This window comes from Pogoniulus pusillus, chromosome 18 (genome assembly GCF_015220805.1).
Source record: "Pogoniulus pusillus isolate bPogPus1 chromosome 18, bPogPus1.pri, whole genome shotgun sequence".
NCBI classification, from domain to species: Eukaryota; Metazoa; Chordata; class Aves; order Piciformes; family Lybiidae; genus Pogoniulus; species Pogoniulus pusillus.
The window spans coordinates 13,288,410-13,305,009 of NC_087281.1; the positions used below are offsets into that span (position 1 = coordinate 13,288,410).

General features: G+C 41.2%; 1 protein-coding gene across 7 annotated transcripts in view; it reads left to right on the top strand.

Annotated features, from left to right (window-relative positions):
- SMOC2 (SPARC related modular calcium binding 2) overlaps window positions 1–16,600 on the top strand; it is a 161,802-nt gene that overhangs the window by 99,397 nt on the left and 45,805 nt on the right. For 6 of the 7 annotated variants that reach the window (XM_064158445.1, XM_064158449.1, XM_064158451.1 and 3 more), the window contains one exon: window positions 27–101. In XM_064158445.1, coding sequence (XP_064014515.1) covers window positions 27–101 — 75 coding nt within the window. The remainder of the gene's footprint in view (window positions 1–26; window positions 102–16,600) is intronic. The other variant, XM_064158450.1, reaches the window with a different exon arrangement.

Below are 16,600 nucleotides of genomic sequence, written 5' to 3' on the forward strand. Positions count from 1 at the left end.
TGTTGTTTTTTTTGCTTCTTTTCTAGATATAGCTTCTCGTTACCCCACCTTATGGACTGAGCAAGTAAAGAGTAGACAAAACAAAACCAATAAAAGCTCAGGTAAGATATATGTTGTCCTTACTTTGCAAAGCTCCTGTGAAAACATGAATTGAGTCTTCTTTGTTAAAACTGAAGCTATTCAAGAGAAAGCCATTTTAATAACCATTATACTTTCATCTGTGACAATGACTTAGTGATTTGTGTTGTGATGTTTTCTGTAGGCTGATATATCATTTAATGACCATTATACTTTCACTCTCATCTGTGACAATGACTTAGTGATTTGTGCTGTGATGTTTTCTGTAGGCTGATATATCATTTAATGACCATTATACTTTCATCTGTGACAATGACTTAGTGATATGTGTTGTGATGTTTTCTGTAGGCTGATGTATCATTTAATGACCATTATACTTTCACTCTCATCTGTGACAATGACTTAGTGATTTGTGTTGTGATGTTTTCTGTAGGCTGATGTATCATTTAATGACCATTATACTTTCATCTGTGACAGTGACTTAGTGATTTGTGTTGTGATGTTTTTGGTAGGCTCATGTATCATTTAATGACCATTATACTTTCATCTGTGATGATGACTTAATGATTTCTGTTGTGATGTTTTTGTAGGCTTATGCATCATTTGTTTACTTTATATGGAGTGAGTTTTGGCCAGGCTTTACTGGATGTGAACTAATGTGATCCTACTAAAGTCTCTGGCTCACATCTGTTCTCATCTCTTTGTGGGTCTGACACTTATTTTTTTGCATCCTCTTTAATTTTCTGCCCCTACTTGTATTTTTTCCCCTTTTATTGGAGATTGATGTGTAGCAATAAGGTGCTTGGAAAATGGCAGAGTGAGTTACATTCTCTTGGTGGTAAATATTAGGAGGGAAAGCTGAGAAGAAGCAAACTCCTGTAAGAAACCAGTTGTCTGTTAACAGGAAATTGGAAAGACAGTGTAACCTACTTTTTTACTACGTCATTCACCTGTTATTTACAGGCTGGTCACCACTTTAGTATGAATTAATTATGTTTATTTTTATATTATCGATTTTGACTTTCCTTTTTTTCACCACTGTTCAGAATTGAGCTTTGTAAACCTGGACTAAGAGTGTCAGGTGAATGTCCTAAGAATGTAGTCTAATATTGAGGTACATTCAGTGCTTTGGTGCCTTCCTCACTCTTCATTCCTCTTAGTGGAGTAAACTTTAGGGAATCTTCTTGAGTTTTCTAGTTTCTTTATTGTTGGAAAAATGTTTAATTTGAAAGGAAACATGAATGATACAGGATATGATTCAGTAAATGATCCAAAAAGCACATTTCAGATCTAGTGGAAATTGAGGCTGTGTTTGACATGAAATACTGTGTTTCAGTGTTGTACTGAAACAAGCCCTGAAAGTATTTTAAAAGACAAGCAATGATCATAAAAAAAGAAAGAAAGATATAGCCTTGCTAAGAGGTTTGAGGTTCTTTTGTATGAGCTATTTCTAACATCGAAACAATAATTAGTAATTTTAATCTCCTTCATTTTCCAGTAAACACTTAAAGAAAGGACCTTAAACAGAGTGTAGACAAGAATTTGAAGGAAACACTTCCTATGTTTGTGATTTATTCTGTTATTTCTTTAGTCAGCATTAGCAGGAAGAGAATTCTTTTGGGATTTGTGTTGTGTAAAATACATGTGTAGAAATACATCAGGTTTAGGACTGTTTACTTAAGTTTTACAGTGCTAGAGACTAGATCTAAAGCTAGAATTCATGAGCATGCAATGCAGTTGCTGGAAGCCTTAGAAAAGCACCCAAGAAAAGTTAAGGTTATTGCTGTAACTGTCTTTTACTACTAAAGACGTAGTTACAAAGGAAGTGAAACCAGAAATGTTGTGTACTTGCCTTGTGATTGCTAGCCAATGATGCATTAGCATCAAAAGTATGATAGTGATGGATTTGCTAACAACAGGACTTGATCACAGCTGTACCTTGTACAGAGGATATCTGGAGAGCTAGCAAATGCTAGTCTGAAGGGCCATACCCAAACTAGCAGAAGTAAATCAGCAAACACTGTGTAATTTGCTTTGCTTTAATTTGTAGGCATACCTGCTGTGCTAGAAAGGACCACTGCTCTCCCTACTGTAGCTTCTCTTGTATATATAATGTACACATTCTATCATGATGAATCTAGGTGCTAAAAATAGTGTCCACCAATTGTGCTGGCAGCATCTCTTCCAGAATCCAAAGTATATTGTGTGTCAACTACTGTGTATTTAGAAGTTATTTTGAGTCTGAACCTCACAGAATCACAGAACCTTAGTGATGGATACTAAGTGGTGGAGTTGCCGTCTCTGAAGGTGTTCCAGAAAAGACTGGATGGGGCACTTAGTGCCATGGTCTAGTTGATTGGATAGGGCTGGGTGCTAGGTTGGACTGGGTGATATTGGAGTCTCTTCCAACCTGGTTGATTCTATGATTTGTTTTGTGGATAATCTGCTATGACTGGAAAAATAGAGGGCAGCAAGAAATTGTCACATTCCTTTGCACTTTTTCTGAACTTGACTTTGATTCCTGTGTGACTGAGTAAAAATTTAGGGCCCCTGGTAGTCAATGGCAGAACTCCCAGACAGCTTTTGAACAACTATTCATATTCTGACTACATGCTAGTAGCTCACCCAGCTGTGCATGTTTCATCTGGATCAGGCTAAGGCACGTGATGTGGTTCTTGTGCCAGCTTCATGCTTTCTGCCAGCTTTATGCTTTAAGCAGATGCTAGAGGACAAGTCATACATGAACAGCATAAAATAGGGTCAGAACAGGGGAGATCCTCAATTCAAGAGAGATGGTGAGGCTAGATGGGGGTTGGTCTCTTCTTCTAGGCAACCAGCAACAGAACAAGGGGAAACAGTCTCAAGTTGTGCCAGGGGAGGCATAGGCTGGATGTTAGGAGGAAGTTCTTTCCAGAGAGAGTGATTGGCATTGGAATGGGCTGCCCAGGGAGGTGGTGGAGTTGCCGTCTCTGGAGGTGTTCATGCAAAGCCTGGATGAGGCACTTACTGACATGGTCTGGTTGACTGGATAGGGCTGGGTGCTAGGTTGGACTGGATGATGTTGGAGGTCTCTTCCAACCTGCTTGATTCTGTGATTCAATGATCTCTCCATATAATCTGAATCTGTTGGCAAAGTCTGCCAATGAGACTGACTAATGTGATGGAGTAGCATTCTAAGTTTTTATTGCTCTGTCATCTCTCTGCTTTAAAGCATTTGTACTTATGAGCTTTTCTTACACTGAAACTATATTGGTTGTTAGTGAGGTTTCTGTTTTCTTAGCTTGCTGTTTTGTTTCTCAGAGGCAATTGCTCCAGTGGGATCCCTGTGCACAGATCATACCCTGAAAGTCACCTTCTTACAAAAGACCAAGACAAACCTTGTCCCACCCTCCAAAGCTCATGTTCATTCCAAACTGAACCTGGCTAGTGTTCTTCTGCTATGACTATCCCAGCAAATTTCAGCCCTGACGTTAAAAAAGCCTGCATGGAAAAAAAAAAAAGCCAAAGCAAAACACAAACCAACAAAACAAAACACAAGCCATCAAAACAAAGCACAAACCAACTAAACCAAAACATTTTCTTTCAAAGGAAATAAATGTAAGAGTTTTTGTGTCTGCCCAATCACATCAATGCTAATAGTCTAAGCATAGGAAAATTAATAACTTAGAGACAGGAAAATGAGTAACAGCTCAGTGACTTTGTATTTCTTCTCATTAATTCTTGCATTTTCCAGATGTTACTTTTAATACTGACTGACGATAAATTGTGTGTGGTTGAAGTTGTGTGAGCTAGCATGAAAACATAAGATCCTGTTGTATGCCCCAGTTACACATTTATCAGAAATTAACTAAACACTTTCTAAAACTATTTAGAATTAGACTTATTTAGCAATGTGAAAATTTGAGATATTAAACCAGTTATAACAGAAGGAGACCAAGATGGATATCATAGGAAACTGAGAAAAGATACAGAAGAAAGGGTTCTGAAGGCTTGTTGTCTTCATTTTTTTTTGGCAGGGATTCCTTGTAAGTTATGTGTTGGTTTGCAGATTCAGTCTTCTAATAGCTGGGATATAGTTGGACTCAGAGATCTTAAAAGTCTTTTCCAGCCTTAAAAATTCTATGATTCTGTGGCAAGTTTAAATGCAGATATTATTGTGAACTTCATAGCTTGTGCTCTTCTTCAGGACAATACTTACATAATAGAAGACACCGTCATTTTTTAATGACATCTACAGATGAAGGCTGAGTGGTTTGTGATGGCCAGGGATCTGGATTTTGGATCTTGCAAAATTTGTGAGTGCTGAAGATAAAATCTTCTGTTTGGCCTGTTGTATCAACAAGATGTGAGAACAGCACTGTGAGGAAGTAAAAAATCCCAAACAAATGATACAGAGAAGTACTGGAAGCTTCCAAGCCAACACACCTATGGCCTTCTCAGACTCTCTGTATTGGGTTTAGTTGCTAATTCATTTCATGTTCCCTTTAGAGTTCATGAATGAATTCAGTTATTTGGAGTGAAGTATAATTTGCGATGTGCATAAAACTAACATTGTTAAGAAATTGTGGAGAGAGGAGATGTGTGAGATCCTGGCTCTGCCACATATTGGTACATCCCCTGTGCATTTGTTTGTAAATATTTTGAAGACTAGGGGGTAGTTCACTTCCATTTTTAACTTTTCTGTTATGAATCAGAATAGTTTCAGAGTAATACTTTTTTAGAATACTGAAGTAGTAGCACAAGAGAGGTTACTCTTCCCTTGTACTCAGCATTGGTCAGGCCACACCTTGAGTCCTATGTCCAGTTCTGGGCTCCTCAATTCAAGAGAGATGTTGAGATACTGGAACATGTCCAGAGAAGGGTGACAAAGCTGGTGAGGGGCCTGGAGCACAGCCCTGTGAGGGGAGGCTGAGGGAACTGGGGTTGTTTAGCCTGGAGAAGGTGAGGCTCAGGGGGGACCTCATTGATGTCTACAACTACCTGAAGGGAGGCTGTAGCCAGGTCTTTTCTTCTAGGCAACCAGCAATAGAACAAGAGGACACAGTATCAAGTTGTGCCAGTCTGGATGTTAGAAGGAAGTTGTTGGCAGAGAGAGTGATTGGCATTGGAATGGGCTGCCCAGGGAGGTGGTGGAGTCGCTGCCCCTGGAGGTGTTGAAGCAAAGCCTGGCTGAGGCACATAGTGCCATTGTGTAGTTGATTGGATAAGGCTGGGTGCTAGGTTGGACTGGATGATCTTAGAAGTCTCTTCTAACCTGGCTGATTCTATGACACTGCAGATTCTTCACACCATTAGGGCCAGTCAGTAATGATTGACTAAATTCCTAATGCAGAACTTTGTCTTAACTTTGCAGTATCAGTTTATAACGATGTCCTAATCTTGATTTAACTATTCCACAAAGAAAAGAACAGTCCTCTCATCCTTTTCACCTGTGCAAAAAATTGCTCTTCATCCTTCTTGACCCCCTTGCCTAAATGGGTAAAGGAATATTAGAGGATTCTTTCAGCCTCTTCCAAGAAGATGAAACTTTCCAGACCTCTTCACAGTGCTTGTGTATTATGATACATCCTTTATTTGCAGACTATAGGACCATGATTATTATAGTACAGTCCTATCTTTAATAATCTTTTTCACAAGCATTTTCATTTATCTTCATTTGAATTTTACAGATTAGTTCAAAACATTTATAGAGATCAAACACTGCCATTTCCACTGTTTGCCTCCCACTGCAGGGGAAGATCCTCTCATCCTAAACCACTAAAAGAAAATAGAGTTCTGTTTTACATCCAGTTGATGTTCTTTATGCTTAGGACATTCTAGGGTTTTATTGGACTCCTACTGGGGGAGTGTGGGGTGGAAGGAATAACAAAAAAAGAAAAAGATGTGCTTGATGCAACCTTAATAATATCTATTTTACTGCATGTGTTAGAATTTGATGCCAAAAGATAGTAATCTTTCCTGAGCATTTTTAATTATACCACATTAATTTCTGCAGCAAGTAAATAACACAACAGTCTGGCTTGATGCTGCTCTTTAGTTTTTGGATATGCACTCCTTTGCCTGTCTGCAGCTTTCCACACGTCAGACTGTGTAATCACAAGAAAGCATTAATAAGGTTCATAAATCCTCACAGGGATATCACACTAACAGTCTGTATATTAACGACAGATGCAAAGATAATTGGGCAATTCATGTTAATGCACAGAAACATATTGGAGTGGATTATGTGCTCTGGTGAAACCCCACCTGGAGTACTGCATCCTCTTCTGGAGCCCCTAGTACAAGAGAAATGTGGAGATGCTGGAGCATGTCCAGAGGAGGGCCATGAGGATGCTCAGAGGGCTGGAGTACCTCTCCTATGAGGACAGTCTGAAAGAGTTGGGGCTGTTTAGGATGGAGAAGAGGAGGCTCCCAGGTGACCTTCTTGTGGCCTTCCAGTATCTGAAGGGGGCCTGCAAAAAAAGCTGGTGAGGGACTTTTTGTGCTCTCAGGGAGTGACAGGACTAGGAGGAATGGAGCAAAGCTGGAAGTGGGGAGATTCAGACTGGACATGAGGAGGAAGTTGTTCATCATGAGAGTGGTGAGATGCTGGATTGGGTTGCCCAGGGAGGTGGTTGAGGCCCCACCCCTGGAGGTGTTTAAGGCCAGGCTGGATGAGGCTGTGGGCAGCCTGCTCTAGGGTAGGGTGTCCCTGGCCATGGCAGGGGAGTTGGAACTAGCTGATCCTTGTGGTCCCTTCCAACCCTGACTGACTCTATGATTCTATATCTAAAGATGTAATCTTTCTGAAAAATACATGGACCAGTCAAGACAGTCTCGTTTGGTCTGTGGCTATGCTGTGATTACTGGGTGGTGTGCACAAGACAGGTCTTCCAAATCTTGCAGGCATTTAGGAAGCTAACAAGGTCAACATCCTCATCCTAATGACCCAACAGAAGAAAATCTCTGTGTTCCATACCTTCCTTTCCCTGCCAATCCCTCTCCAGTGAACAATCTTGAAGGCAGTGAACATATGTAGAAAACTGCATATAATTATCAATATTGTAAAGGCAACTTTTTTTTTTTTTTTTTTTTTTTTTTTTTATTATTATGATGAATGTCCTGGCCAGAAGAAAAGAAGAATTATTTTGCAAAGTGGCATCTATGCAACTGTCCTCACTTCCTCTGAAATATTAAGAAAGCAATACTACTCTTGAGATTAAGCCATAATACAAAATTAAAGACTTATAGAATTAACCAGGTTAGAAGAGCCCTCCAAAACCATCTAGTCCAGCCTATCACCCAGACCTAGCCAGTCAACTAGACCATGGCACTAAGTGCCTCATCCAGGCTTTTTGTGAACACCTCCAGGGATGGCGACTCCACCACCTCCCTGGGCAGCCCATTCCAATGCCAATCACTCTCTCTCTGTAGAACTTCCTCCTAACATCCAGCCTAGACCTCACCTGGCAGAACTCGAGACTGTGTCCCCTTATTCTGTTGCTGTTGCCTGACAGAAGAGTCCAATCCCCACCTGGCTTCAGGTATTTGTAGACAGCAGTGAGGTCTGCCCTGAGCCTCCACTTCTCCAGGCTGCACACCCCCAGCTCCCTCAGCCTCTCCTCACAGGGCTGTGTTCCAGACCCCTCACCAGCTTTGTCACCCTTCTCTGGGCACATTTCAGTACCTCAACATCTCTCTTGAATTGAGGAGCACAGCAGAGCACAGGTTGTGTTTACCTGAGTATCTCTTTTTATCAATGTGGGCTGAGACTAATGGGCCTTTGGGTGCAGAATAACCAATCAGAATGGCAGTTATCCAAGCTCAATCAGGTGAAACCATAGGCTTGCTTTACCTAAATGTGGGAAAAGCATAGGCCTTGCATAAGGCAGGCACAAGCTCAGTGTGTGTACCTTGTTTACCACAGGAGCAAAGCAAGTCTGAGCAAGCCAGTCCTTAGACTTAGTGGCTCCAGCTTCTTTTGTCTTCTTTCCCACAGTTGCTTCTCCCCACAGCAACAGAAAATCATGCCTGGGCAAGCCAGTACATGTATAAACCTATTTTGGGCCTATCAAACCTATCACAACAGCAGTGCAGCTATTGGATCAGTTCAAGCCTTACTACAGTGCCTGCTTTTACTAACTCTTAAGGCCCCAGGTTATGCTGTGATCTATGAATTCTTTCCCTGAGCCTGACCTTAGTGCAATGCACTCTGTTTTCTACTTGGGGGCCCTTTCCATGAAAAGCCACACTGAGGGTCCTAACTGGCATAAAGGAACCTGTTCTAGTCAAATTACATAGCTAAAGTAAATAAAATCACTCTGAGGTCTTCTTATCTGCAAAATGTTGTATGTACCCCAAGTAGTATATTATTACTGGCTTGCTTTCCACTTCACCCTGGCCATCATGCTCTGTCTTCTCTCATAACAGTCTGCTCCAGATAAATGATAGATGCTGTGTTTTCCCTGCACTCAATGCTGACTAGAAATAGCATTAACTATTGTTGTCATAATGCACTTGATTTCTATGTTACCAGAGAAGAAGCAGTGGTTGGAGAGACAGGCCACTGTTTTTCATTAAGATATTTTTAATACCTGTTTCAGTTTAAGAACAGCAGGCCAAGTATCTGCATTAAACCACAAATAAAACCATGTTTAGATAAGATTAAGGCTGTAAATGAAATTTCAGATGTTAAAATTCTCTTGTTGCATTACAAAACATGGAATAAACCAGAGGGCAATGCTTAATAATAGACTAAGGTGGTTGAAAATGTAGCCTTCCCAGGAAAAAAATGGGGGGGGGGGGGGGATTATTTTCCCTGAACAATCTGTGCATCTTCAGCTGAAAATTCATGTTTTGAGAATTCAAAGAATCAAATCAAAATAAACAGAAATAAACCTCAACAACTCTTCAAAAAGCAGAGTAGTTTTGGGTCAAAACTAGACATCTTGACTGGTCATTTTAATGCCTTGTGAGAGCTGTAATATTGAAACTTCATTCCTTCCTTCGTTTTCAGGGCTCAGGGTCCTTAGGCTGCCTGTGCAGTTAATATTACAGGGGATACCTCAGAAAACTTGTTGTTATCTTGGATTTTATGTTTCTCTGGAAAAATTCAACAGAAAGAAGCAACTTCTTGTGGGTTTTTAGTTTTGTTTTGCTCTAATTGGGAATCGTTGTATTTTCCTTTGAAAAACAAGCACTTCAAGTGAAGAATATCACTTAAAGCCCTGGTTTTCCAGCAAAGGCAGTCACAATGACATTTTCCAACCAATCCTATTAACAATCCTAACAAGTCATGAAAACATTATTGACACTTAAATGGTGGATTAACTTGTTCCATTATTTCCCAGCTAGACCTTAATGTTGTTGAAATTCACCACTTCTTGCAGTGAGTAAAGAGAGCTTTTCAAACTGAAAGAACTATAGCCCTTTGTTGGGATGACTGCTTAGACTCTATTTGGATGACTACTTAGATGCAGTTTTTGCTAGACTAGAATTCATTATAAATAAGTTAAACTTCTCAAATGTGGCTGACCTGTAACACTGTTGAACTGAAGTTTCCAATGCACCTCATTAGATCAGGGCTGGTTGGTGTTTAGTGTGGAATCATAGAATCATCCAGGTTGAAAGAGATCTCCAGGATCATCCAGTCCAACCTGCACCCAGCACTGTCCAATCAACTAGACCATGGCACTAAGTGCCTCATGCAGTCTCTTACTGAACACCTCCAGGCACAGCGACTCCACCACCTCCCTGGGCAGCCCATTCCAATGCCAATCACTCTCTCTGGCAACAGCTTCCTCCTAACATCCAGCCTAGACCTACCTCGGCACAACTTGAGACTGTGTCCCCTTGTTCTGATGCTGGGTGCCTGGGAGAAGAGGCCAGCCCCACCTGGCTACAGCCTCCCTTCAGGTAGTTGTAGACAGCAATGAGGTCACCCCTGAGCCTCCTCTTCTCCAGGCTAAACGCTCCCAGCTCCCTCAGCCTCTCCTCACAGAGCTGTGCTCCAGACCTCTCACCAGTTTTGTTGCGCTTCTCTGGACACAGTCCAGTATTTCAACATCTCTCTTGAATTGAGGAGCCCAGAACTGGACACAGGACTCAAGGTGTGTCCAGTTCTGGGCTCCTATATTAAGTCAGATTAATGTCTCTCATGCTCTCAAAAGCTGAGATACGATTTTGACAACAAAGGAGGAAGATGGTCAGGACTGCGTGATCTCTTCAGGTTCGAATCATAGGAAAGGTTGAGTGTCTCCTTCAGTCATTAGGCCAAATTTTCAATTCTGTATTGTTTTTCATGTCTGAATTGAGGCAAAGTCCCATTCATGTGAATTCTGGCATGGGCTGATCCCGTTTGTTTACTTGTCAATTAGAGACTTCATCCGCAGATTCTGTTGAAATGGGGATTCTTAACAGCCAGAGATGTGATTACTTGGCAGAGATTCGTGACTGCAGATATTTACAATAGATACAGCTATAGACAGAAATATAGACAGACAAGTTAAAAGTAATACAGAAACACAGCAGTCCTCCCAGAAGCCAGAGTCCCCAGGAGGGGCTCCCAACCACCCTTCCACCTTCTTTCCACCCCTCTGCCTTATCACAGAGCTTGCCTTATGTGCAAGGTGAGTTTGGAGGATTGGCCAGGGGAGTTAGAAATCAGTCAGGTTAGTTACACAGAAAAACAGGCCAGAGAGAAAAGCACAGACACCCAGAGACACAACTGTGTTATCTATGTTTATGTTCTTGATTTTATCCATCTCAGCAAGCCTATGAGTGTAGTAGACATCATCACTGTTTCCTTTTCACAGCCTGTAATCTCATTTCTCTCACTAAAATATCCCATCTAGCCTCAAACTAGCACAAATGAATGTACTGTCAGTGCAAGGGCTCAGCTACTCAGTTGATACTGCCAGCTGAAAAAGTGTTTTCTCTTTATTTCCTCTCTGTTCAACTTTGTTCTCTCCAGATGAGGTTAAGGGTTTTGCACATTGAAACATTGGTTATTTATTAATTCCTTCATGCATGTCCAAGCATAAAGTGTCACATAACCATAGTCTTACCCTCGAGGATGTCACAGTGTAGGTATTTTTCCAATGCATTTGTCAAAATGACCCTCTCTGGCTTTTGTATGGAGCATCCTATGCCCACAGCAAGGAACATTTCTTGCTCTGGATCTTTTTGTCCTTTCTGTATTTAATCAAATGGATTTGTGAGCCAGAATGCTATTTTAAAGCTTACTTCACCTTTCATCACACTGCTTTTATTGACATCTTATGCAATTTTATTGTGATGGGTGAGGAACTTCCCCCTTCTCACTCTGAAATTTACCAGACCAGCTCAGACAGCTTGGAAGTAAGACAAAGATATTTACAGGAAATCTAAATTTACAAGCATGTATACACAATATATTTACAATTATATGCAATTGAGAAATAACACAGAAATCCAAACTCCCCTCCTAGACAAAGAGAAGAAGCCCAGAAGGGGCTCAACTCCAGCCTCTCTCTCTCTCCAGACAGAAAACAGAACAACCATCAAGGCTTATGTGTTATCTCTTAGTGGAAGAAAGTAGAGTGGTGAAAAGGAGAAGTGAGGGGAGCAAGTGCTCAGAAGCAAAGAGGACAGAATTGTTTATATTTAGGCTTTTTATCACTTTTAGCAAACCAATGAATGATACAGACTTTATCATGATTATTCTTGTATAACCAATGATCTAATTTATATTAGAATAGTCCAATGAGCCTCAAACTAGAACTTTTATCATAGTCTCTTTAATCTCTAACATAATCAAACATAGAATCATAGAATCAACCAGATTGGAAGAGACCTCCAAGATCATCCAGTTCAACCTATTACCCAGCCCTGGCCAGTCAACTAGACCATGGCACTAAGTGCCTCATCCAGTCTTCTTGAACACCTCCAGGGATGCAATCAGAACGGCAGTTAGCCAAACTTGAGCATATTAGGTTAAACCATAGGCTTGCTTTACCCAAATTTGGGAAGAGCTTGCACAAGGCAGGCACAAGTTAAGCCTGTGTACCTTGTTTACCACAGGAGCAAAACAAGTCTGGGCAGGTCAGAGTCCTTAGAGTCAGTGGCTCCAGGTTCTCTGTCATCTTTCCTGGGGTTGCTTCTCCCCACAGCAGAAGGAAGGAGAGCACAAAAACATGCCTGGACAAGCCAGGATATCTATAAGCCTATTTTGGACCTATCATGCCTACCATGATAATGACAATGACCCAAGGCAAGCAGGTTTGTAATTGCACAGGCTTTCCCACTCATCTTGCCTGCATTTCTTCCTCCTGGTTGATGAAAACAATTCCCACTAAAGGCCCTTGTGGACTTCATTAATTATGGCTGTAGTTGATTGGTTTCACGCAGAATGCTTCATAACAATAGAAAGATTTAATCAGCAACAGCTCCAGTTGCAACAGCTTCACAACCTCCTGGGAGCATCATGCACTGATCTTTTTGCATTATTTTCAAGGCATCAAGCAATCTTTAATTTTGCCAAATAAAAAGAAAACAAAACAGACAGTGCATAATATGTAGAAAGAATAACAGAACTGTCTTCACATAAGCCATAATAAAAATGTTTTCACACAATCACAGGACTTTAGAAGTTGGAAGGGACCTCCAGAGATCAAGTCCAACCTCCCTGCCAAGGCAGCATCCTTTAGGGTAGTTTGCACAGGAACACATCCGGGCAGGTTTTGGAAGTCTCTAGAGAAGGAGACTCCATAACCTCTCTGGGCAGCCTGTTCCAGTGCTCTGTCACCCCCACTGTAAAGTTTCTCCTCATGTTGAGGTGAAACCTTCTATGTTCCAGATTGTAGCTGACTTTGGTGCAGTTCTGTTGTAATCTGTGTCTTAATTTCAGTGTAACTGAGTCCAAATCCTATCTCTTGGTAGACATCTGAAAAGGCTATGATTAAAAGATGTCATTTTAATTTTCCTTTAAATTCAGCCTGCAGCTTGCCTTCTATTCATTATGGCAGAATTACTGTTTCCTGTGATGCTTCTTGTGTGGAAAATTTAAATATCTAGACTATTTCAGCTGAACTGCTCTGACAAGAGCAGTCCTTTGGATTTTCCCTTGTGGTCTAAGAGAGTTTCACAGTAAATAAGCCCTGAGATAGATATGGGGGGTGGGGGGGAGTGGGACAGGATGGGAGCAACTATGAAAGGGTTAAAAATATTTGTGAGAAACAAGCTGAACAAACACTTTGAAAAATAACACTTTCTGAAACCTGTTGATTATTCTCACACATACTGGATTGAGAAATGTATATGTGAGGCTTGCTACATTGATACAGTTCATTTGTACAGCAGTTTAGATGTTTAGAATCAATAATCTTCTCAACACTTAAAGTGTGAGTTGAAAAGGCTTAAGGGTCAGTAGTCACACTTTAAAGCTAAACAAAACAAATGACCTTAACACTACACATCACCTAAGAAACCTTTAGAATTACTCTGGATATGCTAGAGACCAACTTTCTTGTTGGTGATCACCACGATGTTGTGATGGTTTGAGTGTTACCCACCCCCCCTCCACTTTGGAAATCACCCAGACTAGACTCAGCAGCTCTGGAATTTGAATGAAAAAGATATATCTGCATGCTTTAAAGCTGCTCACCTTAGATCACACTCCCATATAATAGGTAAAAGTCCTACTGACTCCTGGTGTCTTCTGTGACAGTAGTCAAGGTTGGAAAATAAAGTGTAGGTGGAAATGTAGCCACCTGCATAGGAGCTAAACAGCAAGGCTAGAAAACACTGCGATGACAACAGCATTAGCAGTGATGAGGGCTGGCAGGAACTGCAGCTAGAGATGCCACTGTACACCTTTGAAATAGAAATTACTTAGGGGCTTAGGATCAGGTATCCAGAGTCACATCCTTTCACTGATGTATCTCAGTTTCCCAAATGATCAACAGAAACAGCTTCTGTTTCACTGAGGGGGAAGCACTGAGTTGATAAACATTCCTGGAAGCTGGCTGGCTTATTTAAGTGCCAGAGCATGATTTTAGGCACCATGGTTTGCACATTTTGTTTTGTTTTAGTTATTCAAACAAATGCTTATCCACAGCTCACCTGGCAAAAAATTGAATTTTCACAGCTCTGTGGAAAAAGTGAACCAGCTTTATTTTCACTTCAAATATTTCTTTGCAGATGAGAGATTTTTTTCCACTGGCAGAAGACTTAACATTTGCTGATCAATATACTCATAAAGCAAGAATGGTAGCTTTGCGCAATCTTCTTTAATGAACGAGCCTTTAGATTGCAAACTGGCCAGCTAGCCACTCTGTTTTGGAAAAGTCAGTGGTTTTAATTTGCTGTAAGTTTGGGTGGTGGCTTTTGTGTTTGTTTTGCAGTTTGAACTCTATGGTGCTGCTCTGCTTCATCAGGGTGAGGCAGCCATACCTAGCAATGACAGGAGTCGATATTTTCTCTTATGTAGGAACATTGGGTTTAGGATTATAGAATCAGTCAGGGTTGGAAGGGACCACAAGGATCAGCTAGTTCCAACCCCCCTGACATGGGCAGGGATGTCCTACCCTAGATCAGGCTGGCCAGAGCCTCATCCAGCCTGGCCTTAAACACCTTCAGCCATGGGGCCTCAACCACCTTCCTGGGCAACCTAGTCCAGGCTCTCACCACTCTTCCTCCTCATGTCCAGGTGAATCTCCCCATCTCCAGCTTTGCTATAGAATCATTAGAATATAGAATTCCATTTGCTAAATAACTGCACTTAGCTGTATCCCTGAAAGGGGGGGGCAGTCTTCTCACAGTATTCTCTCATTTTAGGGAAGCCAAATTAACAAAATCAAGCGAGAGTACCTGGAGATGATGATAATCCATCCTTTCTCTAGCCTTGTAATTGACTGAATGTCTTCAATTCATTAAGCAAAAAGGGATGAGGGACTTCATGTCCTCAGAAGACCAGAACAATTTGCATTCTCCTTGTGATGCCTGATGCTGTGTGGCGTAAAAGTTCCATACAAAGATCCATTGTAGAGGGTAGGGTCCTTGAATCAAACCCAATGCAACCACTTTGCAAAGGTTTGCTATAATTTTCACATACTACTATTAAAGCATTTAACAAAAATGTGCTCCTACTCTTGGTTCACTACACTCTCACATGGTATAACAAATCATAGAATCAACCAGGTTGGAAGAGACCTCCAACATCATCCAGTCCAACCTAGCACCCAGCCCTAGGCAATCAACCAGACCATGGCACTAAGTGCCTCATCCAGGCTTTTCTTCAACACCTCCAGGGACAGTGACTCCACCCTCACCTCCCTGGGCAGCCCATTCCAATGCCAATCACTCTCTCTGGGAAGAACTTCCTCCTAACATCGAGACTATACCTCCCCTGGCACAACTTGAGACTCTGTCCCCTTGTTCTGTTGTTGGTTGCCTGGGAGAAGAGACCAACCCCCACCTGGCTACAACCTCCCTTCTGGTAGTCATAGCAGTGAGGTCACCCCTGAATTTTTGACTCAGAATGTTCAGGATCTCCATTTTGTCTCTAATGTGAAATGCATCTTTGAAATAACTCAGATTTATGATCTAATACATGCTAACTTCCTGTTTCTCTGCCATTTATCTACAGCAGGAGCAAATAGTTCAACGTTTATAGCCAGATGCTATTGTGCTTGTAAATGAAGACTAGCTTCTCTGTTGGTTTTCATCAAGTCAGGGGACAGATCTCACCCTATTCTTTTACCAGTCCAAACATCAATGACAAAACCTTCAATTCTATTTTGTTTGAAAATAGGTAGCTACTTTGAGCCCTTATAATCTGCACAACAGTAGTGTGAGAACTCAGTGAAGGGCAAAAGGGATTAAGAATGCATTGATGAGTAATTGAAAGCAGTTGTAACTCTGTAAGAGGATTAATTTGGATATTATATAGTATGCATCATCCTTTTATCCAATAAGTTGGGCTAAAAATTAAGCAAACAACAAACCATTGTAATAGCAGGCTTTTGGTGGCAGAACAGTTCTTTTACAGCATCATGGTTGCAGTCTTTCTCACCTTATTCTTAAGTATTGCAGGTTAGAAGAAAATTAAGGAATTGCAGAGGCATGTGCAAAGTCTTTGCTGATTTAGAAACTCTTCTTAAAAAATGCAGTGGACAAGTGAGTTTGGATTTTGGTTAAAGAGCAAGTTGAAAAAAACCTGGTGTACACAGATAGATTAGATTTGCTGTGATCCTCTTGTCAGGTAAAACTAAATGGAGGCTGGTGGTCAGATCTTTGTTTCAGTGAGCTCAGTGCATTTCCAGCTGGCTCTCCTTGTGTTTTGCGGTGTCTTTGCATGTGAAACCACATAGATAAATAAGAAAATATGTCTATGATTCATCCTACTTCCAGGGAGTTCAGAAGGGTGAAGTACATAAATTAATCTTTAGGGTTGTATGTGTTTAACTCTCATTTTCAAAAAGGGTAGGAAGGGGAAGCCAGGGAGCTCCAGGCCAGTCAGTCTCACCTCTGTGCCCAGTAAAACCATGGAGCAGATCCTCCTGGA